The following is a 21,587-nucleotide window of genomic DNA, read 5'->3' as shown; positions in this document are numbered from 1 at the left end:
CTGATGTGTTTCAACCAATCGTAATATTGAGCCGTTGTTATCATTTTAATTTATTCATGGCGTGGTTTTGAAACAAAAGCATTGTAGCAAGTCACGCACGGGCAAGTGATAATTTCTACTTTTGTAATCCTTTCTAATGTCGGTAAATCAAAGCATTTTCTTATTATAGTCTTTATGGCGTCGGCATCCGACATAGCCAAGATATTGTATAAATAGACACATTAACTCAGAGGACTTAACTTGGACCACGGTCACTCTCTAGTGGAGTGACCGACACGAGGACCGATAACCACGGTCACTCTCTTGTGGAGTGACCGAGACAGGACATTCACAGTTATGGTTCCGTATTCAATAAATAAGTTCCAGTTGTACATCAGCACTCGTCGTCAGATCCAGCTTCTTTCATTTATGTTATGACACCTGTATTATCTCTATCGGGAAAATTAAATCCCAATTTTCACAAAACTAAGACTATAAAAACTTTTTTTTGCGCCATAAGCTTCACAATGAACCCCCTGCAAGTGTAAGACAAAAAGAACATTGTGAAAGTTGAGAGTCCGTATATCTGTCCCTAGGCGCTGGCACAATGTAGTTCTCCGCTAGCATTGGACTTCATATATTTCACAAAAACAAGTCGTAAAATTACTGGAAAGCCACTTTTAATACAAATATAGAAGTACAGTTTTTTTTGCAGCAAGATGCCAATTGAATCGATGACGTCCACCTAATAAAGAAGCCAACTAGTTGATGTTTCAATCTCACGTCTTATCTTCGTATTTGAAAGTCCCATTAGCTGTATCTTTGTGATTTTTTTGGTGATAAGTTGGTTTGAAATGCCCACCGAAGTGTAACCACAGGACGTTGTTCAAACACTAGCGACGAACGCACAACCTAGATTTTACAAGGAAATGATTTTTTAGTGGCAACCTAAAAATCGCCCGCATATAAATATACATGTAAGCGCGTGAAGTCAATCGACCAAGTCCAGCATTAAGCCTATTAATTGGAATAAGCTCACGGACGGTTTCAAATGTAACAGGGCTCGATAACATGAATCAAGAATATCTCTCAAAATTTGCTGGTATTGTTCTTGGGAAGTGAATGCAAAAAGGTACAGCTGATGGGACTTTAGAGGTATTTTGTCTGCATAACATCCATGTCTTGAGGGTTCTGACCTTTGCTATCATTTCTCTTCTCACGGCCTAAGTATATGCGATATATCCGTGTGTTGCGCATCCGTGTATTATTCTGGGTTGCACTGCTTTATGAAAACAAGTGAATTTGCGCGGTACGCTTGTTTTTTTGTCTACAGTGTCTCGTGTTCCCAAAATATCAAAGACCACGTGACGCGTTTGCCACAAGTAATATGCGCAAAGTAATTAGTGTCAGGTACGTTTGACATTCAGGGGACATTCAACGAATGGAAAACAGCCAAAAGTGTTTAAGTTATTTTCGTCGATGTTTTAGTGTTCGTCATGTTGGCTTTCTTCTGCTTATATTTTCTATATCCTTTAAAAAAACTTCGAAGATCAACAATGATTTTATATTGAACGCAACCAACACTTAACCCAATGAAGTTCCTGATTAATCCGTGATATTATTTTTGCATTTTAAAATCAAAGAATGGCCGTTGAAATGCCTTTAATGTGTTGTTGAAATACAAGCAAATTTCATTATTCTGGCAGTTTAAATGACCACTCACATTAAAATTTTGACCGAAATGGTGTAAAGAAATCACACCTAAGATAAAAATTCAATCCTATTTCAGTGTAGATGATCGTACATGAACTGCCTGAATAATACAACTTGCCTACACTTCCACTACCTATTCTGCGATTTAGAGGTGAAAAAATGGTTGGCTGAATAACATCACGGATTCAATTCTGATTGGCTGTTCCTGGCATTCTTGATAAACAAAGCTTTAATTTAATGTGTTTTGTGAATCAAATTATAGTATAATCATGCTGACGGTTGCACTTTAAAATTTGTTCCTAGTACCTTTAGGTACGTATACACGACTCCCCCAAATGAAGTTTAAATATATAGTATAGGTTAATGGCACAAAGAGACCAAAATATGCTCTTTCAAACCATGGAGGTAGTCTCTGCTAACTCCATTTTCAAACTTACCCTGGAGTATTTAATATCTGATGAAATACCGTGTGTACAAATAAGTATAAAATGAGTGGCTAAAATTCAGTGAACAAATCCTGCCTGTTAACGCCAATGTTGAACTCAAGCAAGCTTGTGTATGATGGTGAACGGGTAATTGTGTATTGTGGGGGCGAACTATTCACCATCGATTTCTTAAAAGTATCTCTGCATTCATGTGATTTCTTCGAGATGATGAAGGACATTAAATTGCATTAAGAAAAATACTGTCTTGTGAACTTTGACCTCTAAGGGACTTGAATTGTGCAAACATCTATGTGAAACGAAACGAGTATTAATTACTTTCCGAGTGGAAATAGGAGTAAAAATCGACCTAAATCACTCTCCGAGGTCCACACCTTTAGAAGTTTGCAACTTTTTGTTACTTAACTTTGAAGATAAAATGGTGACTCATTTTGTATCCCGTCAGCAATGTGCAAGATGAATGCTGTCTGGTACGGCATGGACTCTGATGACAGTGGCAATATATCAAATTACGTTCCTACGCGGTCCCTTTGTTGGAGGGACCGTGATCATATTGTGAATTAGTCCACGTCCCAGGTCAACTCGTCCTACCGTCTCGGCATACACTGTCCATACACGCATGCGCGGCAAAGTATTGTCTCAGATTTTGTTTTTCGGTGTATGTCAAAGGTCATTAACCTTTCTAACACGAACGATGCATTGGATCAGGAACGTTCATACTGCAGGGTACCTAGGGATTGAGTCATCGTCATCCATCCTGTTTACAACTGCAGTTGTAGAAGGTAAGTTGTTTCAATATCCACGTCTGTCAGCTCGAAAAGTTAACTCTGCAGGGCTGTAAGTTACAGGCTGCTGCGCGGTGCATCGGGAGGCCTAACCGATTGGGGAGGTACCAGAATTGTAGAAGATTGGTACCTCCATGGATACAGCCTAGCCCTGCGTACGATGTTGTGTGTCCCCGGTGTTACCGCAGCCTAGCCCTGCGGTCCCAGCCCTGCGTACGATGCTATTTGTTTCCGGGCGTTGCGCGTTGTACGGCTTCCCACCGCACCGCTAGAGGCCCGTACAACGCCGGGAACACGTAGCATCGTACGCAAAGTCTTAGATACACTCAGCAACTCAGCCCTGCTTGTAGAGCAACCTGAAAACGATAAGGCTCTTTCTGAATCAGGTGAGACAGACACTAGTGGTCGTCGCAATGCATGACATGATCCCTGGGGTGCATGGCCGTGGCGTGATCCACTGATGTCAACTGTCATTCTGCTGAACTGCGTACATTGCTGTAGGGCAATCAGTGGTGCATGATTAGGAGTGGACAATTTGATATCCTGGGGAGGGGGGGGGGGCGGTCACACTTTCCGGAAGTTTTTCGGGGAAAAAAAAGATTCCAAGTAAATGTCAATAAAAAAATCAGCCAGAGAGGGCTTGACAATACAAAAGGTGTGAGAGTGGGGAAAAAATTGTGTACAATTGATCAGGTAAAAAAATAATGCTACCTCATCAATCTTCCAGACCCCCCAGGATATCAAATGGTCCACTCCTTATCCAAATGTTGTATTCCCTCTCAGTACCTTAAAGGTAGTATACCCTAGTAATATTAGTATGTCCCTCTAACCAGAAATTTTTAAACCTTGGCTCAAAGGGAATTCATTGTCTAGGCCTCAAGAAACTGTAAAAAACATTCTCTTCATAGTCAAGAATCAAAATCAGCGGGTCATTATGAAAAGTTTAGCAACTAAAAGAAACAAATAAGGGACTGGTCAGTTTCTTCAGCCTGGGGGGGGGGGGCGGTGGATTATTTTTTGCCGACGTCAAAAACTGGTTGACCCCCCCTATTCCAAATTTGAAAACAGGGTGACCCCCCCTATTCCAAATTCGAAAACAGGGTGAACCCCCCCCCCCCGGCGCGCGACATAGGTAAAACAAAGGTGGACATAAATTATATAATAATAATACTTTATTGCATAACACACACTTCGGGAAGTGCGGTAGAGCAAAACAATCAAACATTACACACATGTTCAGGTAAGACTGCTGCTGGGGATGAATCTGTAGTGTAAGAAATATACCTTAAAAGAGGCTTCTTGTCCTCAAAATTCATGATGTACAGGAATTTCTCTCTGTCACTTAAATATTCAAAGTTCTCAAAATGTAATTTCATACTAGTGAAAAGAGTATTTCTATTATGAACATATTTGTCACACTTAATAATATAATGAAACTCATCTTCTACAGAAGACTTACAGAAAGTACAAAATCTCTCATTTAACGGGATTCTTGGGACTGCCCTTACGATTTATGTCAGCTTGGGCCAAGTTTGTACAACATTGCTGTAAGCTTGCTGCAATCTTGAAAACCCGGCTGGTAACTTGTATTAAGGTGGGCAAGCTTGGAAAGTATTGGAACTAAAATTAATACACTTGTACCAACTTTTGTTCAAATTTCATGCACGGTTGGCAGATACAATTTTCTTACAAGGTTTAGTTTTCCATACTTCGTTCAGTGAAGGTTGTAAGATGCAACCTTCTTACAAAGTCAACATTTATGATTTTGTACCTCCTGTTCTGTGTGACTCATGTCCAGTGTGCAATTAATTGATCCGATGCACACCCAAATGAACATGTCATTTTACATGGTATGAACCTACATCCATTTTAACTACTCTCACAACAGCTGCACGGACAATTGCCGTTGCAGGGAAAGACTTGAGCACTATCATTACGTATTCAAAAAAATGATTTTGCTAGACTCAATAGGTTTAAATTTCTCATTCATCACAGCAGGATTAGAGACAAACACATTCACAGACTTCACTCACAAGATTAACAAAATGTGAGTAAATTTTCCAAGTGAACAATGTTATTTTTCATTTATTTTCCACAACTGACAATCCAAAATTTTAAACGACAAGAACTGGTGGAAAATAGACAGCCTTTCACTTGTGGTTGTGCACAATTCAGCTGATTAAAAGCATCAGTTTTTTCTAGTATATACACTGGCAATCACTTAAGTTTCTATGCCAAAAAACAAGAGGCAAGTCTAAGCTGAGAGTTGAGTTTCGAGCTTACAAATACGTACACAAGATTTGAGAGTCTGTGTAAAAATCAAGCAAACTTTTAATATAGTCGACTATCTTGTTTTGTAAATCGTGGTTGTTGTAAATCGTGGTTGGATCAACAGCTGAATTTTTAAGAAAATAAAACAAATTGTTCAACAGGAATTTGTATGTTTTTATAGCGAATTATATGAAAGGAAGAGAGTGCTGTTACGGACGCAATCCGTATACCTCTTTCAAAACAAACAACAAAAACGGGTCATAGACTTATTGTTGCTGCAAATTTGTACCATAAAATGTCAACAGACCAGGACTTGTCACTGTTGAAACGTACATAAATGTCAATGCTTTCAATGTTTGATATGCATGGAGGTAGAAAGGAAGATACATCAAGCACAGTCCCTCGGCTAAACAATGCACAGCATACGGTACATACAGTCTGTGTCACTTGATCATCGATGCTGCCAACAAAATCTCGCCTTCAGAAGACGGGGATTGAGGTTATGGCTTTTGCTTATGTTTTATGCATCAGAGCTATATTGCAGTCCAAGCTGACTACCTATGGGGGCCCGTTCTGGTCAATATTATGTTTTATTAATTTTAGTATGTTAGAATTAATTTTATGTAGACTGGAATTAATTTACTAGCACCTCGAATTAATTGTATGTTTCTTTTAATGAATTTTTATATGCTTTAATTAATTTTGTGTAGTCATGCCGAATTAATTTGATGTGTTCCAATTAATTATTTCTGCTTATCTTTGCTGTAATTAATTTTATGTAGTCTAGAATTAATTTTGCTAACATTTCAAATTATTTATATGATTTTTATGTGCCGGAATTAATTTTATGTAGTCTAGATTTAATATATTGATTCCTTCAATTTATTTGGGGTTCAAAATGTTTTCGCGTGCTGCAATTAATTTAATGTGTGCCAGAATTAATTTCTACTAGTGTCTTGAATTAATTTTGTGTTCGGTCGAAGTAATTATGTGTTTGAGCGAATTAATTATATGTGTTCGCTCGAATTAATTATACGTGTTCGCTCGAATTAATTTTATGTGTTTGCTCGAATTAATTATATGTGTTTGCTCGAATTATTTTCGGCCGATCCCACAGTCCTTTGCGCACGCTTTCTTAATCAGTATGGCGGCTCCCGACCGGAGTGGTATTATTCAGGCGCTCGAACCGTGATCTGTGAAAATGGAAATCAATAAACTGATCACAAAAACTTTTGTAGTGTCTCCTGTCTGAGGGATCGTGTATGTGATTGCCCATAGAGCGAAGCCCGACAATTTTGTGTTTACGTCAGACGCGAACGTTTACCCCTTTCCATCGGGCTTTGCCAATCATCGTATCCTGTAGTGTAGTGCAGTGTGCACCGTAAGCGTACGCAGCATTCGAAAAGAAATCTGCCGAACAGATATCTACGAATATGAAAACCAATAAAGAACTTAACAATGACCACCAGGAAATGTCTCCAAGCTTGATTGCTGTCAAATGTCCCTAATTACAAATATAGCATTCGGCAGTTTCACCTCTATCTGACAGGCTTCGCTACGCGAAGCCGGCCTGAATACCGGAGGAGAAAACTAACAGGCCGGCTTCGCATAGCGAAGCCTGTCAGATAGAGGTGAAACTGCCGAATGCTATATTTGTAATTAGGGACATTTGACAGTAATCAAGCTTGGAGACATTTCCTGGTGGTCATTGTTACATGTAAGTTCTTTATTGGTTTTCATATTCGTAGATATCTGTTCGGCAGATTTCTTTTCGAATGCTGCGTACGCTTACGGTAGGCCTACACACTGCACTGCACTACACTACAGTACACGATGATTGGCAAAGCCCGATAGAAAGGGTGAACGTTCGCGTCTGACGTAAACACAAAATTGGTCGGGCTTCGCTCTATGGGCAATCACATACACGATCCCTCAGACAGGAGACACTACAAAAGTTTTTGTGATCAGTTTATTGATTTCCATTTTCACAGATCACGGTTCGAGCGCCTGAATAATACCACTCCGGCCGGGAGCCGCCATACTGATTTAAGAAAGCGTGCGCAAAGGACTGTGGGATCGGCCGAAAATAATTCGAGCAAACACATATAATTAATTCGAGCAAACACATAAAATTAATTCGAGCGAACACGTATAATTAATTCGAGAGAACACATATAATAATTCGCTCAAACACATAATTACTTCAACCGAACACAAAATTAATTCAAGACACTAGTAGAAATTAATTCTGGCACACATTAAATTAATTGCAGCACGCGAAAACATTTTGAACCCCAAATAAATTGAAGGAATCAATATATTAAATCTAGACTACATAAAATTAATTCCGGCACATAAAAAACATATAAATAATTTGAAATGTTAGCAAAATTAATTCTAGACTACATAAAATTAATTACAGCAAAGATAAGCAGAAATAATTAATTGGAACACATCAATTAATTCGGCATGACTACACAAAATTAATTAAAGCATATAAAAATTCATTAAAAGAAACATACAATTAATTCGAGGTGCTAGTAAATTAATTCCAGTCTACATAAAATTAATTCTAACATACTAAAATTAATAAAACATAATATTGACCAGAACGGGCCCCCATAACTACCTGTACGAATATCCAATAGTATACCACTAGCTACTTTGCCAAAGCGTGAGCCGAAGCCGGTGTTCTGCCATCTATACTCATTGCCATCTACACTCCATTTGACCTTGACACATACACTGGCATATCACGCGATTGTTATGCAAATAAATATCGCATTCAATCTATACTCTGCCCTTGACATGGCTCAGGGAAATCGGGAGGAAACATCTTTACAAGTTGAATTTACGTAATTGCTATCTATACTCCATTGCTATTTCTATTCATTACTATGACAAAAGAGAGGTTTTTGAAAGGTACACAATGGATTCTAAACTTAATTCATTTGATCTAAGGCCAATTCATTTAAATCATATACTGTTTTTATTCAGAACAATGAAAACTTCAATAAGGGTGTTTTTTTATAATAAATACAAAAAACTGAGAAGAGACTTCTTGGGGCCGGTACATTATTTCTTTGTTCATTATATTTCACTAGGATTTAATGAATTTTGGAAATAAGTTTGACAATAACTCGACAAATCGAGGGCAAGTATAGTGTATGGCCGGTAGAAATGGTTGTACAGAGAATAGATGGCAGGAGTATAGATGGCATGTGTACATGCCATTTATACTCCACTGCTATCTACACTCTTTTGCTGTCTATACTTTGTTGTCATCTATAATCAATTACTACCTATATATGATAGGTTCTGAACTAAATTTCTGATACGGAGCTTCATTGTAAAAGCTGCACTGACATATTTTTATACACCAGAGGGACAGTGAATAAAGACGATTACTGCTGTTAAAGTTAACGGAATCATTGACAAATTCTGCCAGTCAGCGACTTTGGTAAATGGATGCTTGGAGTACAGTTGGCAATTGCTTTCAATAATCAAGACTACAAACTACGGGCGTTTTGCAAGGAAAAAATGTTAGAAATGGATCTGAAATATATTAAAGCATTAGTACATTACGGAGACAAAACAAAAAACAAAAAAAAAACAATGAAAACATGACTGACAACACAAAAAACTACCAAACTTCAGAATGTGAGTTCACACAAAAATATCATGATTAACCAATCGCCAGTATAGCTACGAGACCCGGGCCACTAGCCATGCACTGTACACCCTATGAAGTTCATACAGATCCGATCTGGAAACTGGTGAGCTTAGGTGTGCACAGTGCAGTGGATTCTGCAATGAAATCAAACATTTTATATCCCTTTGCAATTTCTTTAACATTGGGAAAATGATATTTTTTCTGTTAATAAAAGTGGAGTATAGATGGCAAGAGAGCATAGATGGCACCTTACACTGCCATCAACACTCACACTGGCAGTTATTTGCATAACAATGGAGTGACATGCCAGTGTATGTATCAAAGGTCAAACGGAGTGTAGATGGCAACGAGTATACATGGCAGAACACCGGCTGGCAGCCGATTTGTTTACTCAGAGGTCACCAGCTGGTCACAGTTTACCAAGTTAAGTTCGCGCATTGATATTGAATCTTCGTGCTGAAAGAACTGTACACTCTTTTGAGTATTTCCAATCATTAGTATATGATTATTTTCATAATTCAATAAAATAAATTACTATTTTGAGTTTGAAATGTACTGGATTAGGGTCGATAGAAAGTCAAAATCCGACGTTCAAAAACGGGACTACGTTATCCATCGCGTAATGATTTATTGATCTCACTTCCGTTAACGTCACAAGGCTAGAACGGCGCGAAGTAAGTTGTACCGTCGAGTTGGTATTTGTGATCAGGGGTTATCTGGCGGAAAGTTTCGCGATCTTTGTATGGAATCACTAGCCGAATGACATCAAACTTTCGCAGAAATGTGTATAGAGTACCAGGGACCGACTGAGTTCTAAATTTGTGAACGCGAAAAGAAGTTAAAGATGCCGAGTCTATTTCCCAGTAACTCGTACCGATGTGCTGTGCGTGCAGCACGGAGAGACGTCTTCGGCGTCTGCGAGCCGTTCACAAATGCAGGTAGGTCGATATAGCCGCATGGAGCTAGAACCTGATAACGTACATTTGTACCTTGCATTGCCATTAAATTACTTATTCTGCAACCTTGGTATCGCCCTATTTAAACACAGATAAGTTTCGTTGAGTAACTAAATAATGATTCGTACGGAAATACGGAATTCACTTTCAATTCACAACGATGCTAGAAAATAGTAAATGGAAAATAATTGCGAGATTTTTACAGACCGTTTGTCACCGCTGTCCGTTTTAAATATTATTAATATGTGATTATAAATGTTTATGCAGTTGGTTTCTATGCTTTTCAAGTAACTATTGTCTCATTTTCAACTAATAATTTTTATTGATTTCATTCATCAATTTGCGGTCAAACAGTAAAGACGTAGCTTACTCTCTTCCCTCAAACATTTGTATTTTTCAGAATTCGTTACTGTTACTGCAGTATAAATGGACAAGAAAGTCAGAAAACAGAAGCTAAATCACTGCCTTTGACAGTAATGTAAATTTCACATGAACCTTACCTGTATGAAGACATTTATGTCGCATGAAAAAACATTGGCATATACGGTAAAATAAATCGTACCCTACATTAACTTAACCTTTTGTTTCTCTGTTTTATTTTTTTTTACTGTTTCTTAGTATTTCAGAAATACATCTGCGCTAATTTACAGTCTGCCATCATGTTATTAGTCATGTTTTGATGGCTGATTTCACTACTCGGTGTACAATATCTAAACTTTCAAAATGTTAAAAGTGTGGTACAACTACAAATGCACAAATTTTGCTGTCACTAATTTGACTAAAGTGTGTTGTTTCTTTGGTTTCAGTATCTACAACGTATTTAGTTTTCTATTTAACTGTTTGGAATTATTTTTCCTTGTAAATTGGTAAATGCATTTATTCGAGAGCTTACTGCTCTGGGGTTATGCCAACTTTTACAGGAATTTTGGCAGGATAAAATGCACAAAAGTATGAGCAGTGAACCCATCAGGGTAGGTAAAATGAAGTCTCCATGGCAACATACTGATAAAACTACAACCAGCAAGGAATGATGGGAAATCTACAACTTTGACACAACCTTTGAGGCTTGAAAATGAGGAGTTAATATGGAGCATACAAAGTTTAAATGCACAACCTTGTTAAACCTTGATACAAGTGTGCAATACTAAACTTTCAACCAAGCTTTTAACAGTTTCATTTTAAGCTTGGCTGGCAAGCTTGCCAGACAAAGCTCCCACAAGCTTTGACTGAGTTTAAAGCCTTTTTTATCTCCAACCTTGGTTGCAAGATTGGACACGAACCTTGAGCCAAGTTTGCCCCAAACTGATATAAATCGTAAGGGTGACCTTCTGCCAATCTCAATTTGTAAATTATGATCAGAAATACGAAACTTGGTAATCAATTTCCTGCAGTTAATATTTGTAATATCCATCAAGTATTCCTCAAAAGTAAATAAAGTTTTAAATTTTCTGTACGTTCTTAGTTTATTTTTGTCCACACTCTGAGTCCTTACATCATTATGTAAATCATTAATCCATGAGACACAATATCTTTCTTTCAGTTCTCTGTGAATTGCTTTAACAGTGAAATTAATGTTACAGATATTTGACCAGATAGATCTTCCACCATAATTATCCAGAATATATTTAATATACTCAAACCACTGGGAGTGGTGCTTAGCAGTTGTATATGCAGCACGTAGTAGAATATCATCTGATAAAACCAATCTATGCCAATATTTTATCATATGTAGTATAACAGTGAACTGGATGGGGTATCTACCCAATTCACCAACAATACCAGCTCGTGGAGCTTGTTTAGAAACACCAAGTAAATACCTGTAAAAGGAAAAACTTACATCATTCATAAAATTCTTCTTATCATTGATTTCGTTTCCCCAAATTTCACATCCATAAGTCATAATGGGTACGATCAAACGATCAAAAAGGTCTAATGCAACTTTGACAGGGAAACCATTATTGTGAGACATTCCCTTGTATAGGCTAAATAAGGCTTTTGTGGCTTTTAACTTGAGGTTGCGAAAATTGCCCTTAAATTTACCATTGGGAGTTATTACAAAGCCAAGGTAACATATTCATTCACCAACTCAAGTGGTATACCATTATAAAGTAAGGTAATATTTTTGAGAACCCTGTTAGTTTTATTAAAAATAATCACCTTAGTTTTCTTAGTACTAATTGTAAGCTTCCATTTTGAACAAAAATGATACAATTTAACAAGACAACTTTGTAATCCTGCTTGTGATTCAGACATTAATAGCAAGTCATCTGCATACAAGAGACAACTAATAGAGAGTGTACCAAGTTTGATAGGGCAGTCATTAACAGAGTCAAAATCCCAGGAAGATCATTCAAATAAATATTAAATAAAGTAGGACTTAAATTGCAGCCCTGCTTAACCCCAATATTGGACATAAAGTTGTCAGTAAAACTGTTATTAGTTTTAACACAATAACTGACATTCTCATACATAGACTTAATAAGCATGTAAAAATTCCCATTGATACCATAGTTTTTAAGTTTCCAAAGCAAACCAGTCCTCCATACTCTATCGAAGGCCTTATGGAAATCAATAAAGCAGCAGAACATACGTTTGTGACAGGGCTACAATCTGTTCCCTTATCTGAAGAATACAAATATTTGTCAACAGCTGATTTTAAGACAAAACATTATCTGCAGTCCTTCTCTTAGCTCTAAAACCAGACTGGAAAGGTGTATTAATTCCCTTCTTATTCAAAAGGTAACAAGTCTACAATTAAGGGCAGAAGTAAAAAGTTTAGCAATACAACTATTGATTGAAATACCTCTATAATTAGAAGGATCATTCTTGTCTCCTGATTTGTAAATTGGTACTATAAAGGCAGTTTTCCATGAATTTGGAAAGCTGCCTGATCGAAGAATAGCATTGAACAAAAAACAAAGTGAGTTGAGAAGGGAATGGCCCCCAAATTTCAACATCTCATTTAAAATACCATCCGTTCCTGGGGATTTCCCAGACTTTAATTTGCCAAGTACTTTTTGTAATTCTGAATTGGAGAAATAGCAATTTAAGATGGGACATATATTTTCATTGTTGCTCATTTCTAAACCAGTTAAATCAGTAACAACCATTTTCGACCACGTGTCTATTCCAGCAGAATCAAAATTGCCTAACTTCTTAAAATGTTCATACCAAATATTAGGGGAGATGGAAGATGCTCCTTTGTTTTCTGTGTGCACCTCTGTTACTTCTTTCCAAAGTTTCCAGAAATCAGTACTTTTGTTAGTATGTGCATTTTCTAGCTGTGCAATCTGATTCTTTTTAAAAGTAGATTTTTTGTGTTTGATCAACTTTTTATACTCTTTCTTCAATTTGAAACATTTGCCACGGATGAAAGGGTCACTAGGAAAGCGACTCAATAACTTACATGCCTCACGCAAGTCCTTCCTTGCTAAATAACAAGATTTATCAAACCAACTTTGCTTTTTTGCCCTTGATTTCTTGGTTTTCACCCTTGGTGTAATTTTTCTTAATGAACTGTCCGAGACTTTTTTAATAATGGACTCAAAGGTAGCAACTGCATCATCACAAGATGCTGTGTCACAAACAGAATTAAATTGGTTAAGCTCTTTCTGAATAGAAGGGCAGTGAAGGCGATCTATAAATCTTTGCTTAGAGTCATCATCCCATATGTATCTACCTGGGCAAGGTTTACATACATCTTGATTGTTAACATCAAACAAATCAGAATTCAACTCAATGCAGAAACCTATTGGGCAATGATCAGAAAGATGCGTAAAATCATACACTCTAAAATACTGAACAGAACTAAGGAAATGTTTAGCAACAATACAATAATCTACAATGCTGTGACCATTACTCTTATAGCAAGTGGGTTTTCCATTGAGATCGCCAATCGTCCTACCATTTAAAATTAATAAACTATTTTCAATACACATTTCAATAAGTTGTCTACCAAAGTTGTTTTTACAACTTGGTAGACAACTTATTGAAATGTGTATTGAAATGTGTATATATATATATATATATATATATATATATATATATATATATATATATTATATATATATATATATAATATATATATATATATATATATATATATATTATATTTTACATTTTACATATATTTATATTTTAAATAGTCATTCTATGTTTTAATGAAATTGTTGACATGTCAGTTGTAAGATAGGAATTTCAAAATGTAAATCTTAAAGTTTGAATACAGTACATTTTGAATGAGCTGTATTTTGAATGAGCTGTGAATGTATTTCACACTTTCTATGCTTAACCAGATGTCCTGAACTGTTGTACAGAAATGGATGTCAATCATTAATATCAAAGAGGAAAAAGCAGTGAATTAAAAACTTTTATGGGTGTTAAGACTTGCCAACCATCCTATTAAATCTCCTGAGGAGCCATAGAGAGCTTTTTTAGCCAAATCTGATGTGTACAGTGTCTGAGAGGACCTTTTCTTGTAACATTGAAACCATAAAAGCACAGGTAATAATGACAAAAACTCCTTTTTTAACTGTTATTTTGTTCATAAAAAAGCATCTTGCATGTTGCTTTCTCATACTGAATTCTCCTGGAGAGAACAGAAAAGTATCAGGAATTTGTCATCCTTTTCATATGAAATGCAGATTTCATAATGGTACACTTTCACTTAGCAAACATCAAGATATCTCTGATTTATTAAAGTATGGCGCCCGAAGGGCGCGCCGAAAAATATGAAACATCCTGATATCTCTGATATATATGCCTTGTATATTAAAGTCATGCACCTGAAGGGCATGCTGAAAAATGTCTGATATATTAAAGTAATGAGCTTGAAGAGCACACTGAAAAATATTGAACATACAGATATCTCTGATGTATGTATGCTTGATATGTTAAAGTTGGGCGTGCTGAAAAATATGACTGATTATTAAAGTTACGCGCCCGAAGGGCGCGCCGAAAAATACAACTGAATGATGAAATTTGTGGCTGACACTAGCATTTTAGGCAATGATGAGCCTGTGTCAAAATTCAAAAACACACTGACCCCCCCTATTGGGCATTTCAAAAACATGGTGACCCCCCCTATCACCAAAGTCAAAAACAGGGTGACCCCCCCCCCATGAATCCACCGCCCCCCCCCAGGCTGAAGAAACTGACCAGTCCCTAACTCAAAATTTACTGATATTTGAAATTCAAAATGGTTGTTATAACTTTAATACAAGTGTTAGATCCATTGGAAAGAATTACATTTTTTGATTTTCGCAAATCAAAATGGTAGTAACTAAGCAATCATCCTGTAGGCTTTAGCCCTGCCACTAGAGTGGTTTGAACCAGTCCTATTACAATTTATAGACAGGAAAGAAAGATGACCAGCATATTTAATGCTGTCTTTCAGTACATACAATGTAGCTGATTTGGTATATGTATGTGAAAATCTATTTACAGATTAATTTAATGATAAACTTGCTTTTTTTAATAGACGACATTTATAACATACTACATGTAATTAAATTTTTATTCTAACCAGCATTTTTAAATTCTGTTCTTCTGTTGTTTACAGTACTGTGATTTCAACCAGAATTTTCACCGTTGAAATGGCAGCCAAGACTGGACTTGGATCAAGAAGTACTGGATCTGATAACAACTCCAGTATTGCTGGTGAGAAGTCAGCTGACCAGACCCAGCGGTCTTCATGGCAGAGAGTTCTTGGTCTCTTATTGGCTGTTGGAGCCGGCGTATCCACGGCCTGTGCATCTACAATGACCAAGCTGATGAAGGATGATCTCCCCCCCTTGGAAGTCGTCTTTTACCGTGGTGTAATGAACGCCACAGTCTTATACAGCTACCTTGTTGTCACTGGCAGAGCTAATTTATTTAAGGGCATTGACGCCGCTACGATCGGCGCAGTGCTCATCCGGAGCGTATTCTTTGTTGTTGCTGTGACGATAAGTTTTGCAGTTAATCAGCAAATTCCTCTTGGTAGGTAAACCGTGTTATGTTATAAAGGGGCATGCAGTGATACACTCTTCATAATTACAAATAATATCACACCAGTATATTGATGGCACCAGCAGCATTCGGATCGGTCAAGACAAGAAAATAACCATGCCATATAGCACCGTTGGAACACGCATGAGTTTTCAGCTAGAGGAAAATTTCTTTTTGACTTTTGACACCAGAATTCCAGGAAAAATGATTTCTAGGTCGTTAAAAACACCCTTACAGGATAAACCCCAAAAGTTAGAGTTCTTAATCCTAAATATAAAGTTGGGATTGACTTCACATACAAGGACAAATCTTACTCTGAGCTGTTTCGGTTGTTATGGATGAAATATCACCAAAAACTAACAAAGTTCATGTTTGCCATTTTTCCTTGATGGTCAAGTTGCTTATCCGTTTAGTATTTTCAGGGCATCTAACATATATGATCTTTCACTTTTATTAGTCAACCTTAATCGATCTTCCCAATATACTGGAACATCTTGTTAAAGCTGTGGGGTGTCCTAGATAACTGAAACAACTTTCAAGACAATCTATGTGTCCTGGGCAGCAAAATGCAACTCCACTTTATCGCATTCACCCCACTCATCTCGATTCAAATGAAAACAGAACACAAATCATCACGTTCACTCTGACTCACACGTTCACAAATCACAGACTTGAACCAATTTCACATCAAACCATGGCAATACCTTAAAATGCCAGAGATATTCAACATTTCATGCTGTCCCGTCTGCAGTAGTTTAATATACAGATAACAGCTTTAAAAGTATTTTTGATTTCATTCTACCAGGTGATGCATCGGCGTTGATGGGCACCTCCACTGTAATGACAGGCTTGCTTGGAATTTTCATTTTGAATGAAAAATGGCACCTGCCTGATATGCTAATCAGCCTCCTCTGCTGGGCTGGAGTTCTGCTGATCTCGCGCCCAGCGTCTCTGTTCGGCACCACTGAGGGCGCTGTGACTGGATCCACGGACAGCAACAGTGTCTACTACATGCTTGCACTTGTTGCGGCTGTGATGACTTCTTTGTCTTTCCTGTTTGTTCGTAAAATTGGCAAAAGCATTGATGTTGGAAGGCTGGTACTGTTTTCAGAAACTGTTTCCATGGTGGTGTGCTTCGTAATACTTCAAAGCGGAGATGATGGCTTGCGACTTCCCTCTCCAAACACATGGAAATATCTACCATGGCTTTCTCTAGCATGTAAGTTTGCTTTCACTGTTTCATGAGTTTTAATTACTTCTAGCAGTGGAAACGCAGCTATCTGTTAGCAGGATAGTGTGCGTCGCTATGCAGGTCATCAAAAGGTCAACCCCCGCTACAGATAGCTGCGGGCCAACTGGCTGCGAAAATGGGTCTAGTACGACGACCCAACTTGTGTTGGGACTTTGAATGGCAACATAAACCAAAGTGATTGTAATTCAATAAAAGACCTATACTTGCCTGAACTCTGATTATTGCTCATTCCCTAACTCCTTTTGTGAACAAAATCTCTGGTTCATTTACGTAATTCAGCTGATTTTCCAAGGAGTACTCAAGATTTTCACTCTGACTGGCCGTCACGCTATTCATGTTCGAACGCACGACGTCCTCATTGGCATATCAATAGAAGTCAAAGTACACTGCTGGAGTGAAAATCATGAGTACTCCTTGGAAAATCAGCTGATTTGTGTAAACAAACCAGGGATTTTGTTCACAGAAGGAGTTAGGGTATGAGCAATAATCAGAGTTCAGGCAGGTACAGGTCATTTTATTAAATTCCACTCACTTTGGTTTATTTTGCCGTTCAAAGTCCTGACACAAGTTGGGTTGCCGTAATAGACCCATTTTCACTACCAGTTGGCCCGCAGCTATCCGTGGCGGGGTGTGACCTTTTGATGACCTGCATAGCGCACATGCTACCCTGCCAACAGATAGCTACGTTTCCACAGCTTTAATTACTTCTAAATGTGACTCCAACCAAACTGATCTGGTAAATATAACTTTGGCCAATTGTTTCAATATTGTTTGCTCTGCATTGCCATGTATAAAACTATAGTTGCTTGGCCTAAGTCCCTGGTTCAATTTTTAAAAATCCCAGTATTTGGCACTTGAACAAATATTCTGTATCTTTAGGGCGTTCCTGTTATCCTGTTCACCCCAATTCCCAGTAAACAGGTCCACACTCACCATTGATAACAATGGGTTTCGGCCAATACCATGGTGGTAAAAGGGTTGAATTTATAATTATTACAATTCAACTGCCAGCATGTTTGTTAAGCGTGTATAGGTTTCTTCAAGTTTATGAATGTACTTTTTTGCGAGGTGATTGGCACACTCTGGATGATGCTGGCAAAAAGTACAAAAAAATTCTCAAAATTACATTTACAACGTACCAGATCTCTGATTTTTATATCAAAGCTCCATTACCTGTAGCTTGTGATGCCTTTTCCAGAAATTTCATTCTGTTTACAGAACAAAAATTTGTTTTTCTATTTCCCAAATCACATCAGGATACATATTGTTGAAGTTGTTAAAACACATCTTGCATGTACCCAAACTGATTGTTTAAACTTTAAAGGGATACCCAGTCGTCAGAACTGCGCTCAAAGATCGTATGGGACCCATACAACCAATGTAAACACTGTATCCAAGGTACGATGGTGATTGATGAAAGTTAAAACATGTCTGTCATAATCTACATCGTATAATATAAATCGTTGCAACTATGATGATGAGGTGCATCTAGATATCGTGCATGAAATACATTGTTTGTAAACAAGAAACTCGCACAGGTGCAGTTACGATGACTGTTTCCCTTTAAGTTAGTCCGGAATAGAATTCATTTGTCAAAAATAACCTAGTACCGGTATACTATATTATTCGAAGTTCCTAGTATTGACAAGACTTATACATTGTGTTCCAATTTACTTTTGGAGAAAAATGCCATGTTTGGATTGCAAAGCCGATAAGCTTCATATCAATAATATTTGATAATGTTCAAAAATGAAAGAAAGTATAAATATTGGCATGAGGACACATTTTTATCTAACTTCCTATCAAAACAAAGAAATCAGGATATTTATAAACAATAACAGGGCTTTAATTTTGTTGAATGCTGTTGTTAAAGGTCGCAGTGTCCCATCTTAGAACAATAGATCTTATTGGTTTATTTGTCAACTTCCAAAGCTTATTCTCCAATCACAATAATGATTGTATCAACAATATTTCTTGCAGCTATGCTTGTACAGATTCTGATGACGTTTGCACTGTACATTGAGAAAGCAGCCACAGCAGTCGTGTGCAGAACCGCAGGCCTGGTGACAGCATCATTTGTCACTCAGATTTTCATCTTTAAGAATACTCCTGAAATGACCAGTGTAATTGGAGCACTGCTCATCTTGCTGTCCACTGCCTTGCTCAGCTTTAGGAAAATGCGCCAAGAAAAAGTAAAACAACTGTGAAAATTTATAAAGAAAAAAAATTACAGAGTTATACAAGGTGTAGAAGAATCATCGGACACTGAGAACCGTTGACCTGGTTAGAGCACAGGGCCTCATAAGTGCCTATTTAAGTCAATATTACGGCGTTTTTCTTTCTTTTCAATGTTACAAATAATCCAGCTGAAGAGCACAACACTTGTGTAGCTGTCTTTTGTGTAGCGTGTATTGGCATGAATAGTGCGTCCTCGTAAATGTGACCTTTAGTTCCGTGACCTCTAGGCTCTAGCCATGCCTACTTCCTGCCTGCCCTCACTATGCTTACTGTACTTATTTAGTACAGTAAACACAGTGAAGTCTGTACGCATGGCCAGTAGGCATGGCCAGAGGAATTGGCTAGAGGTCACGGAACTAAAGGTCGTATTTAAATATGATCACATTCCCCATTGAGGGCGCACTATACATGTCAATACAAGCTACACAAAAGACAGCCACACAATTCAGCTAGTTTATTTGTAACATTGAAAAAGAAAGAAAAACGCTGTAATATTGACTTAAATAGCCACTTATGAGCCCCTGTGGTTAGAGCACAAAAATCAAGACATACACCTAAATGGTCATACTAAGCTTTCATCCAATAATATAAATGTTGCAGCTATGAAATCAAACTCATTGTTCTTTTTGAGTTCTAAACAGCCAATCAGTAGAGAACACCCTAGTTTTAGACCCCTCAAGTTGTTGTAAATAATGAAAATCTACCAATCAGATATAACGATCTGAGCAGCTGTGCATTACTGGACTAAGTGTGTCCCTTAGAATTTGTCTTGTTGGATGTGTAGAGTCTACATCATGAGAGATTCATTAGTATGCAATTATGCAAATATTTCACACCAATTAACACCTTAATTAGGGTCTCCTTCAACCGTTTGTCGTATATCTTAACAAAAATCTCTCCCAACAACAGACACCTAACATTGTACTGTTACCTTTTAACCTGAGCATAGATTGAACAATGTTTAGTAGCAGCTGATTTATTGTTCCCGAGATTCCCATCTAATTAAAAAATTCTCACTTGCTCCACAGTGCTTGATGCCGTACTGAAATTGGCTCAATATCACCAATTTTGTCTTTCAAATTGAGGTAGAAAAACAGCGTACGTGCAAGTGTAGTTCCATTCTCGGTCAATTTGCAGCCAATTTCAGCATAAATATGATAATATGAGGTTATTACGAAAGTACCACAAAGGATGCACGAGGACATTGGCGCAGCGTATCGCCTGACGCGAAGCGGAGGGCGATGCGCGGCGCCAATGTCCGAGTGCATCCTTTGCGGTATTTTTGTCATAACCTTATTATTATACATCTTACATTCGTGACTGGGGCATCAAATTGTCAGAGTAGTGACCGTTTTCGTGCAATGTCAACAATTTTTCTTCCGATTTATAGCGCAAGTGTGGAACGCTATCTCGGACGCGCTTCTGCAAGTTCTGGATAGTGTGTGTGCACTACACACGTACGTACAGAGCGCACGCGAGACATGTTCTGGCACTCGTCCAATGGGTCCCTTGAAACTGTTCAACAGTGAACGCGCAGATACATGTAGAGCTGCAGGGAATGGGGTGCCTTGAAACCGTGCGTGTTACGGAACAGTCGTTCCGTACGGCTTTTTTAGTGCATGCAAAATTCATTGTTCTCGATGGTAGATGTATAATAATGGGGTATGTAAAAATCTTTTCCCAATTACCAGTGCAGTTATGCATTCAGTGTTGTCCTTAGAAAGCCGGGTGCAGGGTAAATAACCCGGCTGTTTTGCATTTTTTCCCGGCTACTTTTAAGTAATTAGATTCGGGATTACACTGCCAGCAGTTAGACGGCACACGTACGATTAGCAGTTTTGCGACCCCTTTCTCCGCATGGAACTGTACAAACACAAAACAGTTTTTAAATACCCATTTGTGGCTGTTTGAGCCCGATCTTTTATTTGTTAAATAGTGTAATTGGCTGATGAACGCGCTAATGGTGTTGCCTTTGTTTCGAGCAGTGTAATTAGTTTGACAAGTATGAAGGTCATCTTAGGTCATTTGTAACGATGGCGTCAAAAAGAAATGTGGCGTCGGCCACTGGCACCTTGCCGATGGAATATTTTTTTGCCGAAGAAAGTCCAACAAACTTCAATTTGTGAGAGAAAGGCGCCGAAAAGATGTGATTTTGATCGACGGTTCGAAGTTCATGAGACTGGCAAGCTAGTTTTCCGCCGCCGCGCTGGCTGCCAACGTCACTACGAGTATGATCTTCTCAACAAATCAAGTTATTCTCAGAGCAATAACCGATGCATTTTCTAGATT

General features: G+C 37.8%; 1 protein-coding gene across 1 annotated transcript; it reads left to right on the top strand.

Annotated features, from left to right (window-relative positions):
- Positions 1-2,801: 2,801 nt before the first annotated feature.
- Positions 2,802-19,416, top strand: LOC139116832 (solute carrier family 35 member G1-like). Its single transcript, XM_070679531.1, has 4 exons — positions 2,802-2,917; positions 15,381-15,799; positions 16,614-17,027; positions 19,041-19,416. The coding sequence occupies exons 2-4, from the start codon at positions 15,415-15,417 to the stop codon at positions 19,265-19,267; spliced, it is 1,026 nt and encodes a 341-aa protein (XP_070535632.1). The 5' UTR covers positions 2,802-2,917; positions 15,381-15,414; the 3' UTR covers positions 19,268-19,416.
- Positions 19,417-21,587: the final 2,171 nt, after the last annotated feature.

Source organism: Ptychodera flava, chromosome 2 (assembly GCF_041260155.1).
Source record: "Ptychodera flava strain L36383 chromosome 2, AS_Pfla_20210202, whole genome shotgun sequence".
Lineage (NCBI taxonomy): Eukaryota > Metazoa > Hemichordata > Enteropneusta > Ptychoderidae > Ptychodera > Ptychodera flava.
This window is presented reverse-complemented; position numbering and strand designations above follow the sequence as displayed.